The 25124-nt window shown below is 33.1% G+C and overlaps 3 protein-coding genes and 1 long non-coding RNA gene across 6 annotated transcripts; 2 read left to right on the top strand and 2 right to left on the bottom strand.

Annotated features, from left to right (window-relative positions):
- Nucleotides 1-7546: 7546 nt before the first annotated feature.
- On the bottom strand, nucleotides 7547-8975 carry LOC118032897 (uncharacterized). The gene has a single exon (XM_035037690.2). The coding sequence runs from the start codon at nucleotides 8789-8791 to the stop codon at nucleotides 7649-7651; it is 1143 nt and encodes a 380-aa protein (XP_034893581.1). The 5' UTR covers nucleotides 8792-8975; the 3' UTR covers nucleotides 7547-7648.
- A 339-nt stretch (nucleotides 8976-9314) lies between these two features.
- On the top strand, nucleotides 9315-10638 carry LOC118032898 (uncharacterized). Of its 2 annotated transcripts, none has more exons than XR_004684735.2 (3): nucleotides 9315-9502; nucleotides 9700-10181; nucleotides 10289-10638. It is a non-coding gene; the product is annotated as an uncharacterized lncRNA (long non-coding RNA). The 2 variants fall into 2 exon arrangements; XR_004684734.2 differs by having other exon boundaries at nucleotides 9645-10181.
- A 4354-nt stretch (nucleotides 10639-14992) lies between these two features.
- On the top strand, nucleotides 14993-20401 carry LOC118032896 (probable anion transporter 1, chloroplastic). Of its 2 annotated transcripts, none has more exons than XM_035037688.2 (10): nucleotides 14993-15516; nucleotides 15715-15822; nucleotides 15906-16061; nucleotides 16155-16370; nucleotides 16662-16871; nucleotides 17598-17735; nucleotides 17871-17972; nucleotides 18303-18368; nucleotides 18611-18695; nucleotides 19882-20401. In XM_035037688.2, the coding sequence occupies exons 1-10, from the start codon at nucleotides 15148-15150 to the stop codon at nucleotides 19977-19979; spliced, it is 1548 nt and encodes a 515-aa protein (XP_034893579.1). In that variant the 5' UTR covers nucleotides 14993-15147; the 3' UTR covers nucleotides 19980-20401. The 2 variants fall into 2 exon arrangements, with proteins under 2 accessions (XP_034893579.1, XP_034893580.1); XM_035037689.2 differs by having other exon boundaries at nucleotides 15376-15516; nucleotides 15701-15822.
- Nucleotides 20402-20524: 123 nt separating this feature from the next.
- Nucleotides 20525-22486, bottom strand: LOC118032895 (cytochrome P450 86A1). The gene has a single exon (XM_035037687.2). It carries the CDS (start codon nucleotides 22409-22411, stop codon nucleotides 20876-20878), a length of 1536 nt encoding a protein of 511 aa, XP_034893578.1. The 5' UTR covers nucleotides 22412-22486; the 3' UTR covers nucleotides 20525-20875.
- Between the last annotated feature and the right edge of the window lie 2638 nt (nucleotides 22487-25124).

The raw sequence follows: 25124 nt of genomic DNA, 5'->3' as shown, positions 1-25124 counted from the left end.
TGGCGGAAAAGAGGGAAGATTATTAAAGCGAGTGGAGAGATAAAAGATCAGGAAGAAAGGGACCGAGGTATCCATATCCTTTTGCGCAAGAAAGTTTCTTTCAGTTAGATTCAGGGCATAAGAGGACACTTTTCTCCTAGTTATAAAACTCAAATCGGTTTAGCAACTGACTCAATCAATCAATTCATGATAAAATCTAATCAAAATCTTATAAATCCGAATAAAATGAACCTACAAACCCGTCAAAATAAACCCAAAAAATTCCTTTAAAATAAGCTCAAAAAAACACCTCTTGAGATAGCGCTTGGCATCCTATCTCTAATAAGCCCAAATCCAATATTCATCAGAGATTTTTTCGGAATCCCACACTGTTCCTCGAGATTTTATACTGATTCAATATGTATTATTTCGAGTAGAATATAACTTAAAATATCATAAAGGTAAAATACACTTCAATCCCTTCTCCTCTCCATAAAAGAATAAGATATATGAGTTATAAATACGCCATAAATCCTTTAAATCAAAGGTAAATAATCTCTTCATTCTCAATATTTTTAGCACATATATTTTCAGCGTTTATTCCTCTAAAATATTATTCTATTTTCTCTCTCTATAAAATTATTGACTTTACTGTCGGAGAATCCTCACATGTATCAAATGAGACCTTTTACTAGTGGTGAGCAAAAAAACCGAAAATCCGATTAGACCAAGAAAGCTGGTTTCGAATTTTTTTTAAAATTTGATGTGGTTATTTTTAGGTAAAATTCGAGCTAAACTGAAAATAATTACCTTTACTTTTTACAGCTACTAGTCACTTGCCTTACCAAACACTACATGTTATTATTACAGTTACCGGTCACTTGCTTTTAACAGACATCACTTGCTAACACTTACCAACTTTTTATGCTCTCCATATCATGTCATTAGATACTTTAACTATAAAAAATGAATCAGATTACTTGAATAAAGGGGGATCAATCAATTATCCAACATTTTAACCTTGTTCATAAATATTTTGAATTTTGAAACACATCAAAATTTATTAACAAAAGTTTTTTAGTCCGGCTAGAAATTTGATATTCTTATAAACAATTTAGGATAATCTCAAATTGGATTTTATAACTATAGTTTTATCGAATCTTCAATGTCAAGGGCCACCGCTATTTTCCACGCTAATGAAAAATTTACTGGTAAGTTGGTGTAAGAAAACCCAAAGAATTGGTTTTGCTCTGCTTATGCAATCCAGGTAAAATCCATCAATTTTACTCAGATCAACGACGGTCGATGTGTTTGCCCTCTCCCTTGTTTTTTTGAAAAATCAAGTATCAGACTGTCAATGCAATCGATCAGGCTGTCAATGCTAGGTTAACCATATTAATTGAAGTTTGATTTTATTTATTTTTTATAAAATTATTTTGATATACTGGTGTTAAAAATATTTTTAAAAATAAAAAAATATATATTATCTTAATATATTTTTAAATAAAAATATTTAAAAAATAATTGTTAATATAAAATAAACTATATGATTAATATAGAAACCAAGAGAAGATAGAAACGAAGTACGGTTTATGAACTGCATCCATAATAAACATTTCTCCCAGGTTCCTGCAGATTTTTGGCAGAAAAAGTTTATTGAATAATGAGATTAAAGAAAACATTCAGCATTTTTTGTTTCTTGAGATAATAAAAAAGGACGCAGGGACCTTCCCTACGACAATTAACCTCCTCCCTTATGAATGAGCAACCAGAATATTTAGGGTTATTCGGGCTTGTGATTTTCAAATTAAGCAGCTAATTGCTTTCCAAACCCCTTAATTCTTTGCTGCCCTAGAAATTAGTAAATCAGCTGTTCTTTTAGAAAACCATGCACATACCCCACTTATTAGAAAGCTTCTGCTTCTTCCAATCCAGTGGTAGCACTCAGAAGATGAAACCAGATTTTGTTTCTGAATCATCATACCGCAGCTTTCTTACTATTAATAAATTACTGAACAAAATTAACAAAAATCTGATTCAATTCTGGGATCAGGACATTTTAGCCCTAGCAAAGAATATTCTAGCAAATAAAACTGCGAGGAACATGCATAAAACTTCCATGGGATTTAAATGAATAGAATTAATCGCATAAAATAGATGTATATTGTCTGAAGAGAATTGACTATACCGAACAGTATACTTAAAAAATTTGGTAAACTGGGGTGTGTTTTGCATTGCATTTTGAAAAATTTTTTGAAAAAATTTATAATTTTTTATATTTTAAATTATTTATATATATAATTAAATTATTTTAATGTGTTGATGTTAAAAATAATAATTATTTAAAAAATATATATTATTTTAATATATTTTGATTAAGATTCACTTTAAATAATAGAGTGTGGAATAGTACAGGACCAGCAACAGGTATGAGATCTTGTTAAAGTAAGTCACTAGATTGTAGAACCGGAGACAGAGTGTGATGATGTTCCAAATACTCAGGTGGTTATTTAATTTGTGGGTATTGATTAATGAAGAAGATATTTGAGTAAATAGTTTTCTTTTTCTTAACTTAAAAAACATTAAATTAATGCTAAAGTTTTAAATACTTACAAAAATAGTTCTAATTAGAAGAAATTTTAAGAACAAATGATGTTTATTTTTGCATTTTAAAATGATTAATACTCAAAAATATATGTAAACTGTTAAGAAATAAAAAGTTTTTGAATATTTATCTGAATGGTTTATGAAGTATTTATATCTCTTAAACCTTGTTATTTTCAAGAAAAAGAATAATTGAAAACTCAATTACTTTTGGTGATATTAATAAGGGACAAATACCCTTCCATGTTATTAATGAGATGTTAATGAGATGTGAAGTATGTTAGATCCCTAATTCATCAAACCCGTTACACTTTCAGTTCAAAAGTTTATCCAGGACTTAGCATATTATCTTGGGTTCGGCTGATTGTTGAACCTGTATATATTAGGTTAAGCATCCTGCCCTGTTCATGTTACCTTGGGTTCAATTATCAGTTGAACCCAAATATATTGAGCCTGGTATCTCGTTAAATTATAATACCAACTAACAATTGAATATACGGGTATCGGATTTAATATCTTGCTAGATCTATATTTGTTTAGGTTTAACTTCAATATTTTTTTAAATATAATAGAAGTACAATATTTCTGATTTTTTTTAACACAACACTGATAGGATTAAAAAAAAAATTGTTTTTTGTTTTGTTTTTTCATATGTGAAATGAAGTTTACAGGTAAGCATTTGTCAAAATAGTTAAAATATGGCTTAAATTGAATAAAGAAATTCTTGTGAAAAGGAAAAGAAAGCAATTGTCTTAATTTAAGGAAATTTTTTCCAGAAAGTTTTGGTTATGTAACAACCTCCATTCTAAGTGTGTGTGTATATGTGTGTGTGTCTGTATATACACATATATAAAATGTATATTGGTTCCAAGGAGCTTAGCGTAGTAGCAAAAGGCTTGAGATCTGCATAATAAGTCTCGAGTTCGAGTCAGGGCGTGCATCTCTTGTAAGAGCCTAGGATAGTCGGGGTTTTATTCACTCATCTAGGCTCATAAAATACGCTTTCCGGGGGTGGGGTTTCCCAGAATCCAAAATATATATATATATATATATATATATATATATATATATATATATATATATATATATATATATATAAAGAACTCTAAAACGCGTGGGGAAATCACTGTAGCAGCTGTGATTTTTTTTTCTTTTTTTTTTTCAGAAGGTAGTTTTTTTTTTTTTTTTTTTACATGTAGCAGTTTTTTAACTGTAGCTTCTTTTTTTTTTTTTTGCTTTTGTTTCTTCTTTTTTTTGTTACATGTTTTTTTTTCTTTTTTTTTCTACTTCTTTTGTCTTTGTTTTTTTCTTTTTTTTTAATTTTTTTTCAAAAATATCTTTACTAATTTTTTTAAATATTAAGCTAGTTAAAAATTTAACTATACAGTTTTTTTAAAAAAAAACATTGTGGATTGCTATAATATTCTCATACATTGGTTTTTTTTTTCTTTTTATGATTTTTTTTTTCAACATGATCTTTGTAGATTTTTTTTTTTATATTAAGTTGGTTGAGAATTTAGCTTTGTAGTTTTTTTTTTTAAATAATATGGATTGCTACAGTGTTTCCCCTACATAGTTTTTGTTTTGCTGCAGTGTTTCTCTATATATTTTTTAAAAAAATTATATCTATTGAATTTATTTTTTTCAATATTGAGCTGAATGATAATCTAGCTTTAGCTTTCCCCACATGTTTTTTTTATTTTTTTTATTTTTTTTCAAATTGTCAATTTTTGCATTTTTTTTCAGAATTTTTTTTTATTTTATTTTTTTACTATTGAACTGGTTGAAATTGTAGTTTTTTTGTTTATTTCTTTAAAACACTGTATGTTTTTTTTCTGCTTTTGTTTTCTTTTTTTTACATGTTTTTTTTTCATTTATTTTACCCAAAATTGATTTTAAAAAAAATAGTCTTTGTCTTTTTTTTTATATTGATCTGGTTGAAAACTTAGCTTTGTAGCTTTTTTCAAAAAAAAAAAAAAAAAACACTATGGATTACTACAATATTAGCTTTGTTTTTTTTCTTTTTAATTTTTTTTATGATTTTTTTTTTTGATTTGGTTTGTTAATGTTAAAATTTTTTTATTTAGTTATCAGATTTTCATGATACAGATCTCGGGTTTGATGGGTTGACTTAATTTGACGAGTTATTTTTTTCATTTAGTTTAGTTTGTTAAAGTTAATTTTCTTTCTATTTAATTATTAGACTTTTATACTTTCATGATACATATCCTGGACCTGACATGTTAACTTGATTTGATGAGTTAGCCCAGTCAAACTTTCATTACGCGAATCCAAGGTTTTACGGCATAACCTGGTTTAAAGTGTTAACCCAATTAATTCATTTTTTTTTTCTTTTTCTTCATTAGTTTTTTCCTTCATGTTAATTTTTTTTCTTTGTTTTTTTTAATTAGTTTATTTAATTATCACACTTTTATGACACGAACTTATAGCCAGACCCACATCCGATATTCTTGAGTCCAGTGTTGCAATCAAGTTCATTTAAACTTGGGTCATGCAAGTTTAATTTTATTATTAATATTACTTCTAGGTCAGACGTTGCAGCTAAACTCAAAATTCTTTATGTATGGCCTTGCAAAAAAACCCAAGATTTTTAAATTTTTGTTTTTTTTAATATTTTTATACAAAAAAAATGACCCGCGGCATCGCGCGGGTGCCAAGGCTAGTATATATATATATAATGTATACTGCAATTGAGGACGTCAACTCATTATTTGTATAGTCCAGCAACTAAATTATTGTTGTATAGGCTATGAAGAAAAAAAATACTGTGGTATCATTTTATTTTAATTAAATATTGTTTTAATGTTTTTAAATTATTTTAATACATTAATATAAAAAATATTATTTTAATATTTTTAAAATAAAAATCATTTTAAAAAATAACATGCGAACATCCTATAATCAAACTCAACTATTATTGTTCTGGTAGAGGAATGGGACATTGTACCTTAATCCTCGCCCATTCCAGCAAGAAAAAAAAGCAAACAGAGCACGTAATTATTTGCAAGTGATGGCCAGTTTGATGTAGGAATCCACCGGCCACTGAAAACAAAAATTAACCAGAATCAACTGCAATATAGTGATCAAATACATTACGAAAAAAAAAGAAAAAAAAAAATGGCAGTCCAGCAATAAACATGCCATGTAACTAATACAGACAGCCACTCATTGCTTTCTCCAATACTCAAGTCATAATTAGGGTCCACTCCTCTCTGCTGCAGCTCTAAAACACATATATACAAAAATGAAGTAGATAACATACCTATTATACAAGCATTTACAGGGTTTTTTCTAGTGTCTCTGTGTTTTTGGGAGTGGAAGATTTAAGAAAGAAGAGGCTTTGAATGAACAGCAGCAGGAAGTTTGGGGACTCCTCTGCAGACTTGTTCTTGAATTTCCTTTAGCTTTTTGCGGTGAAAATCTGGCTTGCTTCTTGGCACGGAAATGGAGGTTTTGAATTTGCTCGATTTCTATGATTTTACAGCAACGTAGCCTTAATGACTTGATTGAGGGCACATCAAGCAACTCTCCACCAAGCTCAGCCCAGATAGGGGGTGGGATGGATAAGGCGGAATTCCTTATGGACCCAGACCATAGTCATGAGTGGGCCAGCTCCATAAAACAGCCCATTCAACTGTGTATTTGATAAGGTAGTTTGTGAAATATATTAAAATATTTTTTTATTTTTTTTTAATGTTAACATATTAAAATTATTAAAAAATACTAAAAAAAATATTAATTTGATATTTTATTAGATAAAAAATAATTTTAAAAACATTTGAAAAGCTGATGAATAGGAAGAGCATGTGTTAGTGATGAACCACCATATATTCTCAGGATAAATAAATAAATCACGACTGATAGACAAGAAGCCTAGCCGAAGGGCTCGGATTATATGAAATATTATATAAAAAAAAAAAAAAAAGCAGTCTTTTCTTAAAGTATTTAGATTCTTAGAACTTCCGAGAGATTTCATTTTAGGTATAAAAAATGATCAAGTATAACAATCCCTTTTCCGTTAAATGTTAAAAAAAAAAAAAAAAAGCTGTGAAGGCAACCAGTACATGGCCTGTTGAATAATTTATAACCCGTTCGGAATTGTGGTAGTAGATTTAGACTTTATTTAATATCATTATCAAAATTATTTTTAAAATGTATTTTTTAAAAATTTTATTTTATTTTTAACATTAACATATTAAAATGATTTAAAAATACTAAAAAAATATTAATTTTAAATAAAAAATTTTATTTTTTAAAAAAATACGTTTTCATCGTAAAACAAATAAGGAATTAACGCGTAAGTTCTAAATGGCATAGGAGATATTAACTTATTATTCGAGAATGGATCGAAACTGTGTTATATATATATATATATATATTGTTTTGATATGATGAAATTAAAAATAATTTTTATTAAAATAATTATTTTAATATATTTTTAAATAAAAACATAACATTTACCGAAATCTGAATTTCCTTATAAATTCTATTACTGAAACATGGTGGGAAAACCATATCAAGCAGCACCGACACCGCATTGTTAAATTGAACAAGAACACCTTTTTCTTTTTTCTTGTCAGGACAATTCCAAATCATATCAATAATTGACTTAATGAAGTACAAAATTAATAATGCTAAAAACTCACAAATTAACACACCAAGTTGTTTGTTGTCCAAATGGAAGGTTATTTACATTACATTTAAGTTGTCTCTTACGTGACAGTAGCTATTTCCATGGGGGTTATAGCCCTTGATAATAATTATGAGTATAATAATAATAATAATAATAATAATAATAATAATAATAATAATAATAATAAATCAGAAGCAAATCAGGAGAAATTAATCCGCAACTAACATTATACAGCATCTACTCTCTGGGTTAATGGGGTCGAGACCAACTGACCATGTTTTGGTCACATTCACGGATCAAGTAAAAATGTAAAATCAAAAGCCATGATCACCACCACACATCACACTTGACAAATCCATCAAAATTAAAAACACAAGCAGAAGGGATCATACGCTATTACCATGATCACACTCACACAGTATATACAATAACAAAGCAGGGAAGCACAGCCCTTGGATTAAACACCAACAGCTCCTCCTCGTCCAACCTCGTGTGGATCCCACTGCCACCCCTTCCCAGGACAGAATCAGACCCACTATCCTGCTTGTCTATATCCTCCTCCAGATCACACCCGATCCGACCCGCCACGACCCGGCAAACTAGCATAGCCCGTTTCACGTTCATGAACTTGAACTCCTCTTCGATCTCCTCAGGGAACGCCATGTGTGCTCTCCAGCTAGTAGACAGTGTAGAAATTCCATCCATCTTCGGTGAGAAACCAGACTTGATTATCCCACAAACACTGCAATATTGCTGGTTACAAATACTAGAATCCCTGTTCAGTCCTAAATCACACATAAAAGTTGAGCAGTAAAACCTCAAGAGCTCATTACCATCAGCAATGCACCTCTCATCTCGTCTCTTGATAGGACTGTTTCTCGCTGCTTTGGCTTTGACAAACTCTCTGTACTCCTCAAATCTTGACAATATCTTTGGACTATTATGGATCTTCAAAATCCTACGGATTTCTGGGCTCTTCTCTTTGCAAGACCATCCAGTTTTAAATATGATATCGACTATATTCTTGCCTGAATCACCGTCTAGAAGCTGTGTGACAGCATGTTTGATAGCTTGATGCTGTTCAAGAAGCTGAGGTTTCTGGAAAACTTCACCGCAAGCTGTGCATGGAAAAATATCATTTCTCAAAGGAAAGAATTGGTGATCTGTAGAGATATCGGATTCTTCGCAGGACCCAGTTGACTTTTTCCTTGGTGGAAGTTCGGGCAAGTGAGTTTGATCAGATAGGATCATGGAGACAATGGATTGTTGTGATGATCTTGCTGAGGTTAGAATCGGAGCTGCAGGTTGAGTTTGGGTTTTGGACGTTTTACCAGAGAAAATGCTTTTGAGGTAGGACCAAGAGGAAGAGAGAGCTTTGTGGGGTTTCAGGCGAGAATGAGAAGAAGAAATGGGAGCGAGAGGAGAGACTTTCTTGCGTTTCTTGGCTGGTTGGCGATCATCTAATTTGGCTTTGAAAATAAAGCAACCAAGATGGAGAAGAAGGATAAAGAAAGAGAGGAATTTGTTGAAGACTGAACCTCTATTGGTTGCCATTGTTTAATTTTGGAATCAGCTTGAGCTCTGGTAATTCTTCAGGACATCGGCATTCCTGTCCTAGAGAGAGGGGGAGTCATGTGAGAAGGAATGATGGAAGAAGCAAGGGAGAAAGTATAGCAAAGGAAAGAAAGAATGAATGTAGAGGAAGCTGACATTAAGGGTGGGGGCATGGAAGAATAAAGTTAAGAGTAGGTGGAACGCAACTTCATGGCATATATTGTCATATTTATTTTCTTTCATGTGTGGGGCACAGCATGATACTTTATCGTTCTAGTTTTTTAGATGATAATGAGGATCAAAGCAGAAAATATCATTACAGCTGAGTTCAGTTGAAATCATTTTTTATCGAAAAGTAACTCCCAATAATTCCAAGAAAAATGTTAATCTTATCCAAGCTTTCTTCCCATCTATATATTGACGTTTTACACTCTATTTAGGGTGTTTGTCAGCAGTCAAAATACCATTTTTTTTTTAATTTAAATTATTTTTTTTAAGTTAATATTTCTCCAGCATTGCAAAGTTGCCGGGGTAATTAAGGTTGATATGGCTGTGTGCGAGAGGCATAAACATCGAGACCTTGTTTTCTCTCGGGATCGGTGAGGAGATAGGGCAAATTATTAAGAGGAAGCAAGAAAGGCGGGCTTGGCATGTGGAGTCCTCTAATGCTGATGATGCAACTGCAACTGCAACTGCAAATACTGATATATGGTACCTTATTATATATTGTTATCGGAGGCGTAATTCAAACTCCTAGATAAGAGATGAACGTGGCTATCTCCACACGTGCAGGGGTTCCTCGTTAAGCAGACAAACTTATCTTGTTTTTATATTTTCTTTCTGCCTCTTACAGATCGTAACAACATGAATTTGAGTGTCGATTCCTCACAATTTGCTTATGAACACAGATACTGCCGCTCTTCCCCTGCTCTCAAGGAGAATCCAATGCATATAGCATATACATGACCACGAAACACATGATCTCTTGCAGATGCTCAGCCTTTAGTTACAATTTTTAACAACAGCAACGACGAATCTGATCCTCTGTCCTAAAAGCAGCAGTGACCAAGAATCAAATGAAGAATCTTAAGAAGTAATCTTGTGAAAGTTTTTTCGAGTCATTTACAGAAAATCCATATTCGAGAAAGTTGTTTTAATTAGTGCCCCTCAGTGTGTGAGCAACTTTGTCTTGAAACTTCCAATTACATTGTTGAATCATACCCAGAAACAGTTGAAAGAACTAGTGTGATGAGGTAAGAGGATAGAGAAGAGAGGTAATCAAGTTAGCTTTTCCACATGAGCTGACGCAGAGAAAGCAACCGTGATTAGCTTGATATAACGTTGCACTAGCACTGGATATTAAGCTAACACAAAGTCGTCAAAGAGGCAGGTAATTCCAAGTAAATTGAATCCAAAGTATGTTATAATTTGCTGAATTTGTCAGCTCAACCATGATAACAACTTGGTATTGATTTGCTTCGATGGTCAATCGGGCAGGTACATTATCTTTCAAAATCACAACAGAAACCAACCCAGCTAGTTGACGGGTCGTTTTCGGTTTAACACAAATATCAAAGTTGGTGCTGGGTAGCCATTCTTACGTCTTCCCTGCAGAAGGCAGTAGCAATATTGGTGTTTTTTCTTATTATTGTTGTTATTATTAATGTTGTTTTATTTTGCTTCCTTCCCCTCAACTCGCGATATATTGGAAGGCAAAGCCAAGATTTTATGTGGGCCACATGATAGGACTGTCTTGCTTTTGAAGTGGGCCAGCACTATCTTTTTATTTGGCCGATAAATATTCTCCCGATCCCTCTGTGTCTCACGTTTATTAACAGTGTCTTTGTTTGTGCGGTAATAAAATTGCTTTTAAATTTTTTTATTTTATTTTAACATTTTTTTATACATTTATTTTTAAAATAAAATAATATTATTTTAATACCCTTATAAATAAAAATATTTTAAAAAACAATAAATATCATATTATCAAACACTACTCATACCATGGTAGTAGATATGGGCAAAATCATCTTCTTTTCTTGTTGTAAAATCTAGAGACATGTACAATTTACAAAGAAATTTCCAGTGGAGTAATTCCGCTTAAATAAGTTAAATAAAATAAAAATATATATTTATATTAATAATTATTTAGTGTTTTTATATTATTTTAATGTGTTGATATCAAAAATAATTTTTTAAAAAATAAAAAAAATATTATTTTGATATATTTTCAAATAAAAAATACTTTAAAAATCAATCACAAACACACTTCCATCCATGCTTTTAAAAATACAGATACATATATGCTCATTGACTTTGTTTGGGAGCTGAAAACTCTATACAATATCGTAAAAAAAGGGTATAAAAACACACTCAAAATTATAGTTGACAGAGAAGTCAAAATTTAAGAGAGTATGGTGGAAACATGTATTAATTTGATTATCATCATGCATTGTCGAAATAAAAGAGCTTTTGTGTCCAACACATTATCCTAAAACCCTTCACAAAAATCATGCGTGTGATGGATAACTTCATTACCATCGTTGTCAGGCTAAATATAATAATTGCTGGGTTGTGACACGACATTAGTCATTGATATCATTATGTTTTTTTTATTTGAATAAAAATTTATTTGTTTTTTGTATTTTAATAATATTTTTTAAAAAATTAAAATTAATATTTTTTTAATATTTTTAAATTATTTTAATATACTGATATTAAAAATAATTTTAAAAAAATAAAAAATATTATTTTAATATATTTTTAAATAAAAAATACTTAAAAAAAACAATCTCAAAAACATACTCAAACATGCTTCTAACTGAAAGAGGATCATAAGCAGCTGCTGGCGGTGACAAATAGCTATCATCGAGACCAAGACTCGAGTGAGTTCGGAACAAACTTTATGCCGCTGACAACATTAATAACCTTTTGATAAATGTCGCCTTAAACTAGCTTATTGGCTATCAAATCAAATGATTATATTTAGGTAATGTGAAAATATAATTATTTTTTAAAATAATTTTATTTAAAAATATATTAAAATAATATATATTTTTTAATATTAGTATCTTAAAATGATTAAAAACATAAAAAGTAATTTTAAATAAAAAATCAAAAAATTGACTTTAACCATTTTGTTGACTCAACAGTTCAACAGCATCTACAGCACGTTGATAACCCCACATGAAAAAAAAGGGCAGTGATTAAAATTGACTTTGAACATTTTGTTGACTCAACTAATAATAATAATAATAAAAAAGCCTCGGTTCCCAGTTCCTTACTCTTTACTTCTCTTCCCAGCAGTCTCATAAAAGAAAGATGCCGACATTGTTTTAATTAAAGAAGGTTGATTGGTGACCATTTTAATTTAATTTAAGATTAAAATATATGTTAAAAATCCCAGTGCTGTCGTTTGGGCCCCACACACCCATGCTCTTATTTTTACGACACACACCCAAGCCGGCAAAATGATGTGGACAGAGCGCGGACAGATATCCAACACGATCTTATCTGATAAGATGCTTGCTTATGGCTTACAAAATGTTTCATTTCAAAGTCTAGTTTAAAAATTAGATTCTCAATTATATTTCACAAAGCGTTGCAGAGTTTTCTCTTGTTCTTGAATGCCGATTGTCAGGTAATTAATTCAATTTAATAATTTAAATTATTTTTTAAATTTAAAATTTACATAAATTAATACTATTTAGCCCTGTTTATTTGCTGAAAATCAGTTTTATTTTAGAAAATGAATTATTTTATGATGTTTGGTAGTGCAATGAAAAATAAGTTAAAATTTTTTTTTCAATGTTTAGTTTATGTCATGAAAAATGAATTATAAAGTAACTTATGAATGTTTCATTTTTTTCAAGTTTATTAAAATAATAAGAAACAAATCTTACAAATTAAAAAATTGAATGACAATGAAATTTTTTAAAAATATAATTTCATAAATTATCTCAAATAAAATAAATAATAATCAAAACAATAGAGGTTAAATTTAAAAAATTAAAAAATTAAAAGGTGAAGAAATTAAAATAATAATAATTAATATTTCATAAATTATTTAAAATAAAATAAGTAACAATAAAAAAATAAGAATTAAATTTGATAGATAAAAAATTTCAATTAAAAATAATAAGAAAAAAGTAAATAATAATTATAAAAATAAGGACCAAAATTTATATAAAAATTAAATTTTAAAGAATAAAATTGAAAAAAAAAAACAAATATATATATAGCAATTAAAAGTTTGATGATCAAATTTAATATAATCAGCAAATAATATGATATTTCTAAATTTTTTCACAATTTTCAAAAAGTATTTTTCATCCAAAATAAAAAAAGAAAATACTTTTCTGGAAACCAAACCAAATTTTTCTTTGATTAGAAAGTATTTTTCATTGACCGAAAAGTGTTTTTCGTTGACCAACTTTTTTAATGACGAACAAACACAAGAAACTTTAGAAAATAATTTCCGGAAACCACTTTCCGGGAAACAATCACACCATTTATATTTAATTTTTATACACCATTTATATTTAATTTTTATAAAATAAATAAAAATAATAAAATTTAAATTCATAACTACTTAATTATAAAATTCTAATATGTTATTAAATGATATATTTAAATTATTAAATAAAATTCTAAAACATAATTTATCACATGCACACGCTTCTCCTCGTTGGTTAATCGCCACCTAAAATCACCAAATGTGTCCTTTGTCCTTTCATATTTTTGGCCCAAGTTCCGATCCTTTTCCTAAGCTTTAGCAATCAATTTTACTAAAGTATATAATCGGGCACCCACCTGGGTGTCAAGATTAATGAAGAATCTTTATCGTACTGTGTTATTTGTACAACTGTTTTGAAACGGGACGCCCTTAATTTTTTGCTCAAGATCTGCATTAAAAGCAAATATTCTTGTTGCTTTATATATATTACCGCATGCAATTATCACTTGCGCTTGCTTTGAATTTCAAATATATTGATATATACAAGTTATATCAAAACATTATAAATAGGACCGCTTTTTATCTCCAGAGATCATATGTGAGATGAAAGCAATAAAAATAATATCTTTAAAAGCAATATTTTTAAGACTATAACTAAAAAAAAAAATTATTTTAACTGGCATAGCTTTTAATGATCTTCAGGGATTAAACATACTCATGAATAGTGTTTAGTTATCTACAAAATAGACAATCATATGTTCATTTCAATTTTTTTTTTTATATATATACAAGAAAAGTAGAGGATTGGTGATAGAATTCTCAATTCTTGCAAAATAGTTTTTTTTATAGGATTTAAAGATCCTCCAACAATTAAGTCAATGAATTTAAAGTAAAAAATTATACTAAATAAAGGGAAGAACATCAAACTCTAAAAACGATAACACTTGCTTTTATTTTTTATGTAATGAGTGCTTTTAAAATGTAAAATAAGAGAATAAATATCATAAATCCTTTTACTTGGGTGGTTTGTGTTAAAAAAACATATCAATTCAATAGCTTAAGTTGTTAGATAAGATCACAAGATATGATCAAAAAAGTTGGGTCTAATATTTTATTAGATTCACAAATATTTAGGCTTAGAATGTAATTGAGCTTAGAAATATCAAGCTTAGAAAAAAAAAAAAACCAAAACTAGACCGCTCAGTTCTATCAAACTCATGCATGTTAAACCATTACCCGGTTTCTGACCATTCTATTCATGAGCTTTATTAAACTAATAAGATGTGTATAAAATATTTCAATCCTTCTGCTTTGAACTAACTTATTCGTGTAGAGTTGAAGTTGAGTCAAACAACTAATGGTTGAGCCACTGTATCATAAAAGGATAAGTCATTGAAAACATTTTCCGTGTCTACTAAAAAAAAAAATATAAATAACATTTTTCCTCCTGTAAGCTTTAATTAATTAACAACGAGGGGAGAACATTTGAAGCTGGAGCTAGCGACCAGCCCACAGTAAACGACTCCAGCATTTGAAGTTTGGACCCAAGTTTAAGCCCATCATTGATGTTAGATTGGTTTCTAACTTTCTATTGACCGAAGCCCGTCGAAATCAAAACTAAGCAAATAACTAATGGGCCTACACTTGATTGTTAGCTCAGCCCACAAAATAACCCAACGACCAACTGTATTGTTCTCTGTTAAGAGTTAAAACTCCCCGCCCTTTCATCCTCCAATCCTCTCCAATCACACAGCACCACATGTGAAAACAATCACCAATCCCCATAAATATCCCTCCCTCCAAAACTCAAAATATCCTGCTCTCCTTCCCTATCTGAAAATGTGGTGAAGGAGCACTAACAATCTCACTTCCTCACGGCAGCACCACCACCACCAGCGCCATGAACACTACTAGAGCTCTTCTCTACTCCTTCACCGACCGTCCTTTTCGCCCTCTAAAATCACTTCCCGATATCTCGTGCCCTAAAAGACCTAGAGAGGCGCTTAATTTCCGAGTCCGGTTACCCACTGATCAAAGGTGCTGTGTCTTTCGGGTCTCGGTGAGGAATTCGGGTCGGGGTGAGACGGGGAAGGTGTATGCTGATGTTAAGTCGGATAGGTATGAGATCTTGGAGTCGGCGAAGTTGGAGGAGGATGCTTTGGACGATGCCGTTCTGGATAGTACGGTGCCGTGGTGGGAAGAGTTCCCTAAACGATGGGTCATTGTGATTCTCTGTTTCTCGGCTTTTCTTCTTTGCAATATGGATAGAGTACGTTGCTGTCATTCATTTCGTTTCTTTCATATCTGCTTTGATTTTCCTTTATATGTTGAATTATCATAAAGAGGAGATAACAGTACTCTTAACTCTAACTATGGAGAAAAATTAGAATTCTTGAAGTTCATAATTTATTTTTTATTTTTTCTGGAGTAATTAAGAAGTAAATCATGAGCAGATGCTGTTAATCAGGTAAACATGAGCATTGCAATACTACCAATGTCAGCCGAGTACAATTGGAACCCAGCCACTGTCGGTTTGATCCAGTCTTCTTTTTTCTGGGGCTACCTACTCACTCAGGTAACTTTAACAAGCTCTCTCTCTAGATTACTATACATTTTCTTACTAATAATTTTATTTTATATTCTTTTTATGATTGATAGATTGCTGGTGGCATTTGGGCGGACACAGTGGGCGGGAAGAGGGTTTTGGGATTTGGCGTCATTTGGTGGTCCATTGCCACGGCTCTTACTCCTGTTGCTGCTAAAGCTGGATTGCCCTTCCTACTCATTGTTCGCGCGTTCATGGGGATTGGCGAGGTAAGTTATTTAGATAAACTATTGATTGACAAACAAGCGTTTTTGTCGTATTCTACAGTGGATGTTTGTTAATTTAGTTTGGTGCTGTATCAGGGGGTTGCGATGCCTGCCATGAATACCATTCTGTCCAAATGGGTTCCTGTATCAGAGAGGAGTAGGTCATTAGCGCTTGTGTATAGTGGGATGTACCTTGGATCAGTCACTGGCCTGGCCTTTTCACCATTCTTAATACATCAGTTTGGATGGCCATCGGTCTTTTACTCCTTTGGTTCTCTAGGAACAGTTTGGTTTGCTGCATGGCTCAGTAAGGTAAAAAATGCTTGTTGTACTTTGTAGACTATCATTATTTTCATTTAGCATGTTTCTTTTCAACTTTTGGACAGAGATGGTAGATTCAAATTCCATTCCTATTACAAGACGCTTTTGGTATTAAGAAGTTTGGCAGCCTAGATGATTAAAATTTTGTTTAGCCTTTAATTTTTCTTTCCATGAAAATTATAATTTCTGATTTAAATTTTGCTTTTAATTAAGGGTTCTCTTCCCCTGTAAAAAAATGTGTCACCTTTCAAGATGTTCATTCTTCATTCTTTATACCTACAGGCACACAGTTCACCTCTTGATGATCCTCAGCTACGGCCTGAAGAAAAGAAGTTGATTTTTGCGAACAGTTCTTCCAAGGAACCTGTTAAATCGATTCCTTGGGGACTGATCTTGTCGAAAGCCCCTGTATGGGCTCTGATAGTGTCCCACTTCTGTCACAACTGGGGTACATTTATTCTTCTTACATGGATGCCAACATATTATAACCAAGTAAGTCTTTCTTTCCAACATGAACTTGAATGATCTGGGTCTGTTGTATCATTTAAAATATATCTTATATGATATCTTGTGAATTTTCAGAGTTAAAACTCTTCGTGTGACATTTCGCCTGCATTCTTGTTGTGCATGATTAGCGGTCAGTAATTTTATCTTAGCTTGCTAATGGGTAGAGAAGTCAACTTAGAAACCATTAGCTACAAATAATGTACTGTCAAGATCTTCATAAATTGAAAAGTGTCGAGAATCAATGGGAAACCTTGTATCACTTGCATGAAAAGAGAAACTTGTTGGTGTTGTGACTTGCTACTACTGGATGGCTAACCTTGAAACTACTATGTCAAGTGAATCATTTGATATGAGGCCACCCTTTAATGTTGTGGATTGGCTTAGGATTTTAAAAACCTTGTTGATGTTATCTTCTCACATTGTAAAATGTGAGGTACAGGTAGGAATTAAACCATAAAAAGGTACTTGTTATAAGATACACCTTTTATTTTCAGTTCAATCAATCTTGTACCTTAACCTCCATCTTGTCAAATTCTGTTAACAATACATTGAAACACGGAAGTACATGCTACTGTCTCTTTGACTTACAGTTTTGCTATCATCTTGCTGAAAAATTGTAGAAGACACTTGCAGCCTTGCAATTACATTGCTTACAAAAGCTACCATTCTATTGTTAAAACTGCTGAGCGCAATTTCCTTTTGGGCATGCAGGTCTTGAAGTTCAATCTTACAGAATCTGGGCTTTTCTGTGTCTTACCCTGGCTTACAATGGCATTTTCTGCAAATTTGGGAGGGTGGATTGCAGATACTCTTGTAAGCAAAGGTTTATCTGTAACAACGGTCCGTAAGGTATCACTAAAGGCGATGCTAAATTCACCAGTCCCTTTCTCTCTCTTTCTCGTCATCTTGGCTTTATTTGCTTCTAAGTGCTATTAATTTAATGTTTTTTCTTTGTTCATTAATGCACTTTGCCCTCCTTGGCAGATCATGCAATCAATTGGCTTTCTTGGCCCTGCCTTCTTCCTAACTCAGCTGAGCCACATTGATTCTCCTGCAATGGCTGTTCTGTGCATGGCATGCAGCCAGGTATGCTTCTTACATTAAGACATGAACAACTAATGTAGTTCTTGCATCTACTATTCGACTTTTTCAAATTTAAGTAGAAATAGACAGTATATGTATTAACGTGCAAAGAGGTTGCCCTGTTTATCATCTGTATATTTTATCTGTCTGCTCTTTTGTTTGTCTTGTAAGTTCTATTTATGCGACCATGCATGGAGTTCAGTTGTCCTGACAGAGAGAAATTTCAGTTTAGAGTTTTATTATTTTTCCTTTTTCTTTTTTTGCTTGAGTGAAACAAGAACATTTTTTCGAAATTCTCTGCTCTTAAACTAACTGCTTCTTTTTCTTCAACAGGGAACCGATGCGTTTTCCCAGTCTGGTTTATATTCAAACCATCAAGATATTGCTCCTCGATATTCTGTGAGTATCAATCCTTGTAATGCTGTTGTCTGTTGTCCTAAATTTGCCTTGTTTAGTGGTGGGGGCTATTAATTGTGTTTTAATTGCTGTCATGAATCACCTATCATGAGGCGCCTTTTGAGGGGTCTGGAAAATTTGATGTTGCATGGCTGTTGCTGTTGTATTGTTGTGCTGTCATTGCTTCTATTTCCCCGGAATGATAACTTAATTGTTCCTATTTTTTATTTCTAATTATCATCCAGGGAGTGTTGCTTGGTCTATCCAATACTGCTGGAGTATTGGCAGGGGTGTTTGGAACTGCATCAACTGGTTACATCTTGCAACATGGTAAGAACTCATCCTTGGCATTTATGTTGCTGGTAAGACAATTCAATCATTAATATCTGCCATACTATATTTGAAGAAAAGCAATTAAAAGGTTGAAATTTTCTACAAGCCAAAGGTGTCCAAGTCACTACTAGATTAGTCATTCTGGATTTGGATCGATTTTATTTAAGCTTGAGGTTTTTGTTCAAATTACCCTTGGTATGGTTTTGAAGGCAGTTATTTCTAACTGTGCATTAGAATCAAGTCCTTGTTTTCAAGAGGACAATTTGGGTAAACCTAGATTTTTCAAATTGGAGGTCTCGTATTCAAATTCTTTGTTGCCTTCCATTGTCTAGTGTAAGGTTCAACAAACCATATAAAGCTAAAGGAGAAAAAAGGATTGCCTCCATTTTGTGATGTAGGAATAGACAGTTTTACTTATGTCCCTACTAATGTGGTAACCCTTTAATAAGGTGAAATGTTTTCTATTTAATGACATAATATGGCAGGTTCACTCTTTCAAATTCAGATTCTTTCATGTTCCTTTCTCTCATGTTCTGTCATGTTCATTAAATCCAAACCATCAAATTCATATGAATGGGCATGATTATAGCATATTTAAAGATGACAAAAATTAAACTACCTGCAATTTTTTTTAAAATCCCATCTAATCTAGATAATTAGGCAATGTGACTGCTCATGTTCCCTTCAGAACATGAGAGGACTCAAGACCCACTCTTGAGGACCATTTAATGACTGTCACCCCTAGCATTACTCGCCATAAAATGTAGCCTATTTTGTGCTGAATTTGCGTTCTTGGAGTACAGTTATTTGGGCATCAAGGTTCAATCCCTCTAGTTGTAAATTGTGATGTATTTATTTCAATCTCTAAAATAGAGTGCCAAAATGTCAGAAGCTAGAAGTAAGGCTTCCATTAAATTTTCTGATAAGAGAACTTCTGTGAACAGGGCCCTCATTTTATGAATGCAGAAAAAAGAATAGAGAAATGGCCATGCTGCCCTGCTAGATTCTTATTGCCTTGGTCAACAGTTGCCTTTGAATTCAAGCTCTTGTCTGCTTTAGAAACTTAGATTTACGTCAGCCAATTCCTGTGTGGCTCACTCACCACCTTTATTGAAATTTAACACTCTGAATTTTACACCATCTGATTCTTGTGCATTCCTTCTCTCCCTCGTTGCCATCTCAGGTTCTTGGGATGATGTTTTCAAGGTTTCAGTTGGGCTCTACTTGGTTGGTACAGTGGTCTGGAACCTCTTTTCAACTGGTGAGAAAATATTGGATTAACTTTCATGGACGCCAACGTAGGTGATGGCTCAAGCCCAGTGATTCCCGAACCAATGCAGAAGGCTCAGATGATTGAATGGGAAAAGGTGAAATTGTGAACGAGATTAAATTGAAGAACAACTAGACAAATTTCATACGGGATTCTTGAGCTTGAGGAACTGGCAAAAGATTTTGAATGCGAAATTATCGCTCAAGTTTAGAGTTGCATGCATGTCTGGGGCTCTAGCACAAATGCAACAGTCGCATACATCTCAATGAAGAATGTACCTGTAAAGTATCTCCGACCCTGCTTGTAAATGTTACATTGAATGCCTTATGAATCATTTTTGTATTTGCAGTATGTTTCTTCATTTCTTTTTTTGTCCTACAGTTATATTATTTAATTAAGTAAAAATTTCATCAGGGCTTTCTTTTCCCGTTTATTATTTTGGCATCATCTACATTTGTGATTTGTGACAGTGCACACAAAACTCTCATAGCAGTAGGGTAGGAAATTTCATGCAGATTCTTAAGCGTTATATGTTGAAGCAAGCAAGATTTAGTAATAGTAATTAAAGCGTATAGTTTTTCTTCTATTCACATAATTAATTATTTGAAAGCAACATCCGCTGGTATGGAATATACAACATTACATGACAATCACTCCTAATTTTGAATGGCTCGTATACCCTCCCTCCAATCTAGATGCAGCTGTATGTAGATTGAACCCATCAATGAACAAGGAATTTAAAGACGAAAACTAAAAACAATTTAAAATGACCCTTTAACAGAATTATGGGCAGTAAAGCCCCCATGGTACTGTGACTGCATGACTGCAATGTTGGCCCTGTCTCCTGTAAACGCCAAGCAATGCGAAGTTGAGCGACTCCAGAAATCTGATAATGTGGAAACCATTCCTATGCAAGATTACGAGGATGCAAGAATACACGAAGCCCGTTCTTCATGAACAATGTAAGAGACATCTTCTGCTCTATGCAGTGGCCGGGAACCAGCGATAATCGGTAGCGCAACAGCACAGCAGAAGCCACAGACTTCATTTGCAAGTAAGCCAAGTCCTTCCCCAGGCAAGTCCTGGGTCCAGCATTAAAGGCCACAAACTTGTAGCCGTCTTTAGGTGAATCAAATCTGTCCTCATCTGGTGATAGCCATCGCTCTGGTTTAAATTCCTGGCAGTCCTCGCCCCATATGCTCTTCATCCTCCCAACAGAATAAATAGAATATGTAACAGTGGAACCAGCTGGTACATATGTACCGTCAGGCAAAACATCGTCCGCTACCACGTATTTGAAATCTTGTGGTACTGACGGGTATAAACGCAGTGTTTCAGCTAATGCTGCTTTGAGATAAACCAATTTATCAGCTTCATCAAAGTCTAAGGGCTCACCAAGCCATTTCTGGTGATCATTTCCACGTGTTTCTGTGAGTATAGTTGATATTTCCTTGATTATCTTTGCTTCGACTTCAGGATGGTTCATGACTAGCCAGAAGAACCAGCTAAGAGCAACAGACGAGGTGTCACGGCCGGCGAGGACGAAGTTGAGAGCAATTCGTTGCAGAACAGAGATTGCAAAGTGGTTGCCGTCAACGTCTCTCTTCTTCATGAATCGCGATAACAAATCATCTGATGGGTTTTCTTTGCGTGCTGCAATGGCATCATCCATGTATGTTTCCACAACTTCGAGGCTCCTCTTCAATCTCTTCTCTGCTCCAATCCCTAAAAGCTTCTCCAGCCTCCATAAGAAACCAGGGTAAAGAAGCCTCTGAAGAGTAGCTTCAGTGGCCGTGTCAAAGGCAATGGAAAATGGATTATCTGACATTTCTGGAGAGAGAGTTACTGGATCTTTGCCAAATGTGAGTCCACATATGTTATCGAAGGTTAAGCGAAGCAACAAGTCTTGCAAGTCCACCGAAAGCTTCTCTGTAGCTGCCTTGTCCAAAATGTTCCATAGACGATTCTTGATTGTCTGATTCACCCACCGAGCCATGGCCTGCCGTAAAGTCCGAGTAGTGAACTCGAGAGCTGCGGTTTTGCGTTGTATGAGCCACGTATCTCCATCAGCATTAAAGATCCCTTGGCCTAAAAGATCGTGAAAGGCAGTTTGCCAATCGGGTCCTTTGGGATAATTATCAAACCGGGTTCGAAGAATATGTTCCATGTTTTTGGGGTGGCAGGTGACAGTGTAGAATCCTTGTTTGCGAGCAAAGAAAGGAAGTGCTATCGTGCACGTTTGGTAGGTTCCGGCACCACCAGTTGCACGGAGGTTTCCAGCAATCCAGTCATGGATTCTTCTCCGGTTCATGAAGAGATATGGAAGGCTACCCACTAGAGGCCATACTCTTGGGCCGGTAAGTTTACGAGATAGGAGATAGAACCATAGGAGGTAAGCCGAAGCAGCAGCTGCTAGGGCTAAGAACAAGGGCAAGGTCTCCATCTCAAGGTTGGTGTATTGTATTTGTGACAGGGGCTGCAGTGGACACTGGATGATGAGAGGGATGGTATAAAGAGGTGTTATATATATTGGTTGGCATAAAAAGAAAGTTTCAGGAAAAGTTGTTAGGAAAAAATTGTGCATTTAAGTCGAGGTCGTTGCTGGGTTGATAGGAATTGTACGAGAGAATGCACACAAAAACCATGCAATGCAAACTAATGTTAATTTTACTGCTACTATTTCTAGTCATCCGAGTTGGTGCAATTTGCCAAATCCTTAGACATTGGCTAAAAGCGTTGGTGCCTCGAAACCGACTCCAACAAGTTTCTAATCCAGCTAAGTGTGGATTACTTGAATATTTTTATCCAATTGTTGACGACTTTTTGTTCTTGATAATATTTAACGGTGGCTTCCTCTCTTAGAAAATGATAGTTTTTCTCGGACAGATAGAGACATTAACTACTTCTCTCTTATGCAATGTATTATTATGATATTGAATGTTTGGAATTCTGATAGCAAATATTTTTATTTTTATTTTTATTTTAAAATATTTATTTTTGATACTATGTTAAAATGATATAAAAACATAAAAAAACAAAATAAATTTAAAATAAAAAAATAAAATTTTTATTTTAAAAATACTTTTAAAATAAAACGGCAAGTCGTTGCTAAGAATTGATTTTCACAAGAATCTACATGATTGCTCTTTGAGCACAGAAATTAATTTTCATTTCGATTATATATTTGCTTGTTCCAAAATATCTGAGTGAATGAACTTAATTTGTTATACCTTCATCGATATAAAGGATATGCAAAATGTTTGAGTTAATTGCATGTTCATAGTTTTTTAAAAAGACAATTTAGCTATCAGTGAATGAGAAGTTTCATGCCACTTGTTCTCTTGGAAAATATTTATAAAATAATCTGTTTGTTTTTTATTTAAATTTTTTTTAAAAAAAATAAGTTTTTTTTTTAAAATAAGTTTTTTTGTTTTAAATTATTTTTTTATATTATCATATTATATTATTTTGATGTGGTAATATTAAAAATAAAATTTAAAAATAAAACAATATTAATTTAATATATTTTTAAACAAAAAAATATTTTAAAAATAAATACAACTGCTACAAAAATAAAATCAAAGAATGCAATATATGAAAAAAAAAAAAAAAAAAGCAGTCCAAAACCGCACTTAAAATCTCTGTTATGATTGTTAATTTCGAAGACACGCTAACCGTTCCCTTCTTTAGCTAGGAAAACTGGCCCTTAATTTTAGAAACTTGAGTGACATATTCTTGGCTTTCCCATGCCATTAATTAGTCGACCGTACGTTTGTGTTCTAGAAAGAGAGTCGTTAGAGACGGGTGACCCGCAACGAGAAAAAATGGGCTTTCTCGATCTAAAAGCAGGAAAAAAGACGCGAGTAAAAACAAGAGCTGAGACATGCAAGGAAGCTGATTCGACTCTCGGTGCAGTAGTCCCGAGAGGACGAAACTTCGAGAGAAAGATATTTCAAGGGCCCGTAGGTTTCCTGCTGCCTTTTCTTAGAGAAAACTAACACCAACTCTTTGAATATTAGCGGACGTCCATCCCTTAATTACGCTCGAACCAAATCGACCGTTTGCCGAAAGAAAAATTGTTTAGTGCACACAATGCTACCTTTAATTGCTCGCACTCTACTGCTATTTCCACAACAATCTCAACCATTCTGTGGACACGCACTGCCAACGCAAGCCCACCTGGCTTTATAACTCGGAAAGCAGTGGGAAAATGGCGTTTCCTTGCTGAGGTAGCTTAAGGGTCATCGTCGAGTACTTTTCCATTACCTTAAAACTAGTCAGGGAAGACGATGACGAATGCCAACTGGCTAGGCAGCTAGCCATAGCTTAGTTCATGCAGTTAATTGGATTTCAAGCGATTGACCTAGAGTTCAAACTGTCTTCAAATTCATATATAATACAAGATAAACTGAAAGAGAAAAGGGGGGTAACATTTATTTACTCGAGCTGTCGCTGCATCTGTCTATTTCTCAACGATTTGGGGTTGGTTCGGGAATGCAGAATGACCCTAAAAAGTGATAAAAAAAATAAAAAAATATTGAAGGCAGCCGAAGTAGTAGACTAGTTTGTGTATGTTGCTTGAGTTTATTACAAGGCCAGAGTCGGAGTTAGATCACCCACCTAAAAGCACAGTACAGTTCCTTTTGGCACTGCATAATATATGGTGTCGAGAGAAAACAATGGGTTTTACAACAGCTTCGAACCATCCCAACTCAGAATGAATCAACATCTGGGGATTCTATTGTTTTTTGTATCTTGTGGTTATTATTTATTTTTTTTGACAAACAGGCCCTAGGCCCAAAAAAGGAGCTGACTAAAATACCCCGACAAGACCTGTTCCTGGTTTTGGTAGTGATTTGGCTCAATTTTAATATGTTCGAGTTTTGTGGCTAAGATCCATCTATCTACTCTAATAACAGGCCGAGCCTTTGATATATTGTTTTTGGGCCCTTTGTTGATTTTTCCCTCCAGACAAGAACAAGATGTTATCCCTCGGGCTTACGCAGCCTACCCTCTCACATTAGTATAGTTGTAAGAAGTGTTATTCGGTTTTAGTTCATGGGTTATTGGATTTATCTTCAAACAATATGATATATATATATATATATATTTTAAATGAAACAATATTGTTTAGATAAAAAAAAAAACTGAAATAT

This window comes from Populus alba, chromosome 1 (assembly GCF_005239225.2).
Source record: "Populus alba chromosome 1, ASM523922v2, whole genome shotgun sequence".
Taxonomy (NCBI): domain Eukaryota; kingdom Viridiplantae; phylum Streptophyta; class Magnoliopsida; order Malpighiales; family Salicaceae; genus Populus; species Populus alba.
This window is presented reverse-complemented; position numbering and strand designations above follow the sequence as displayed.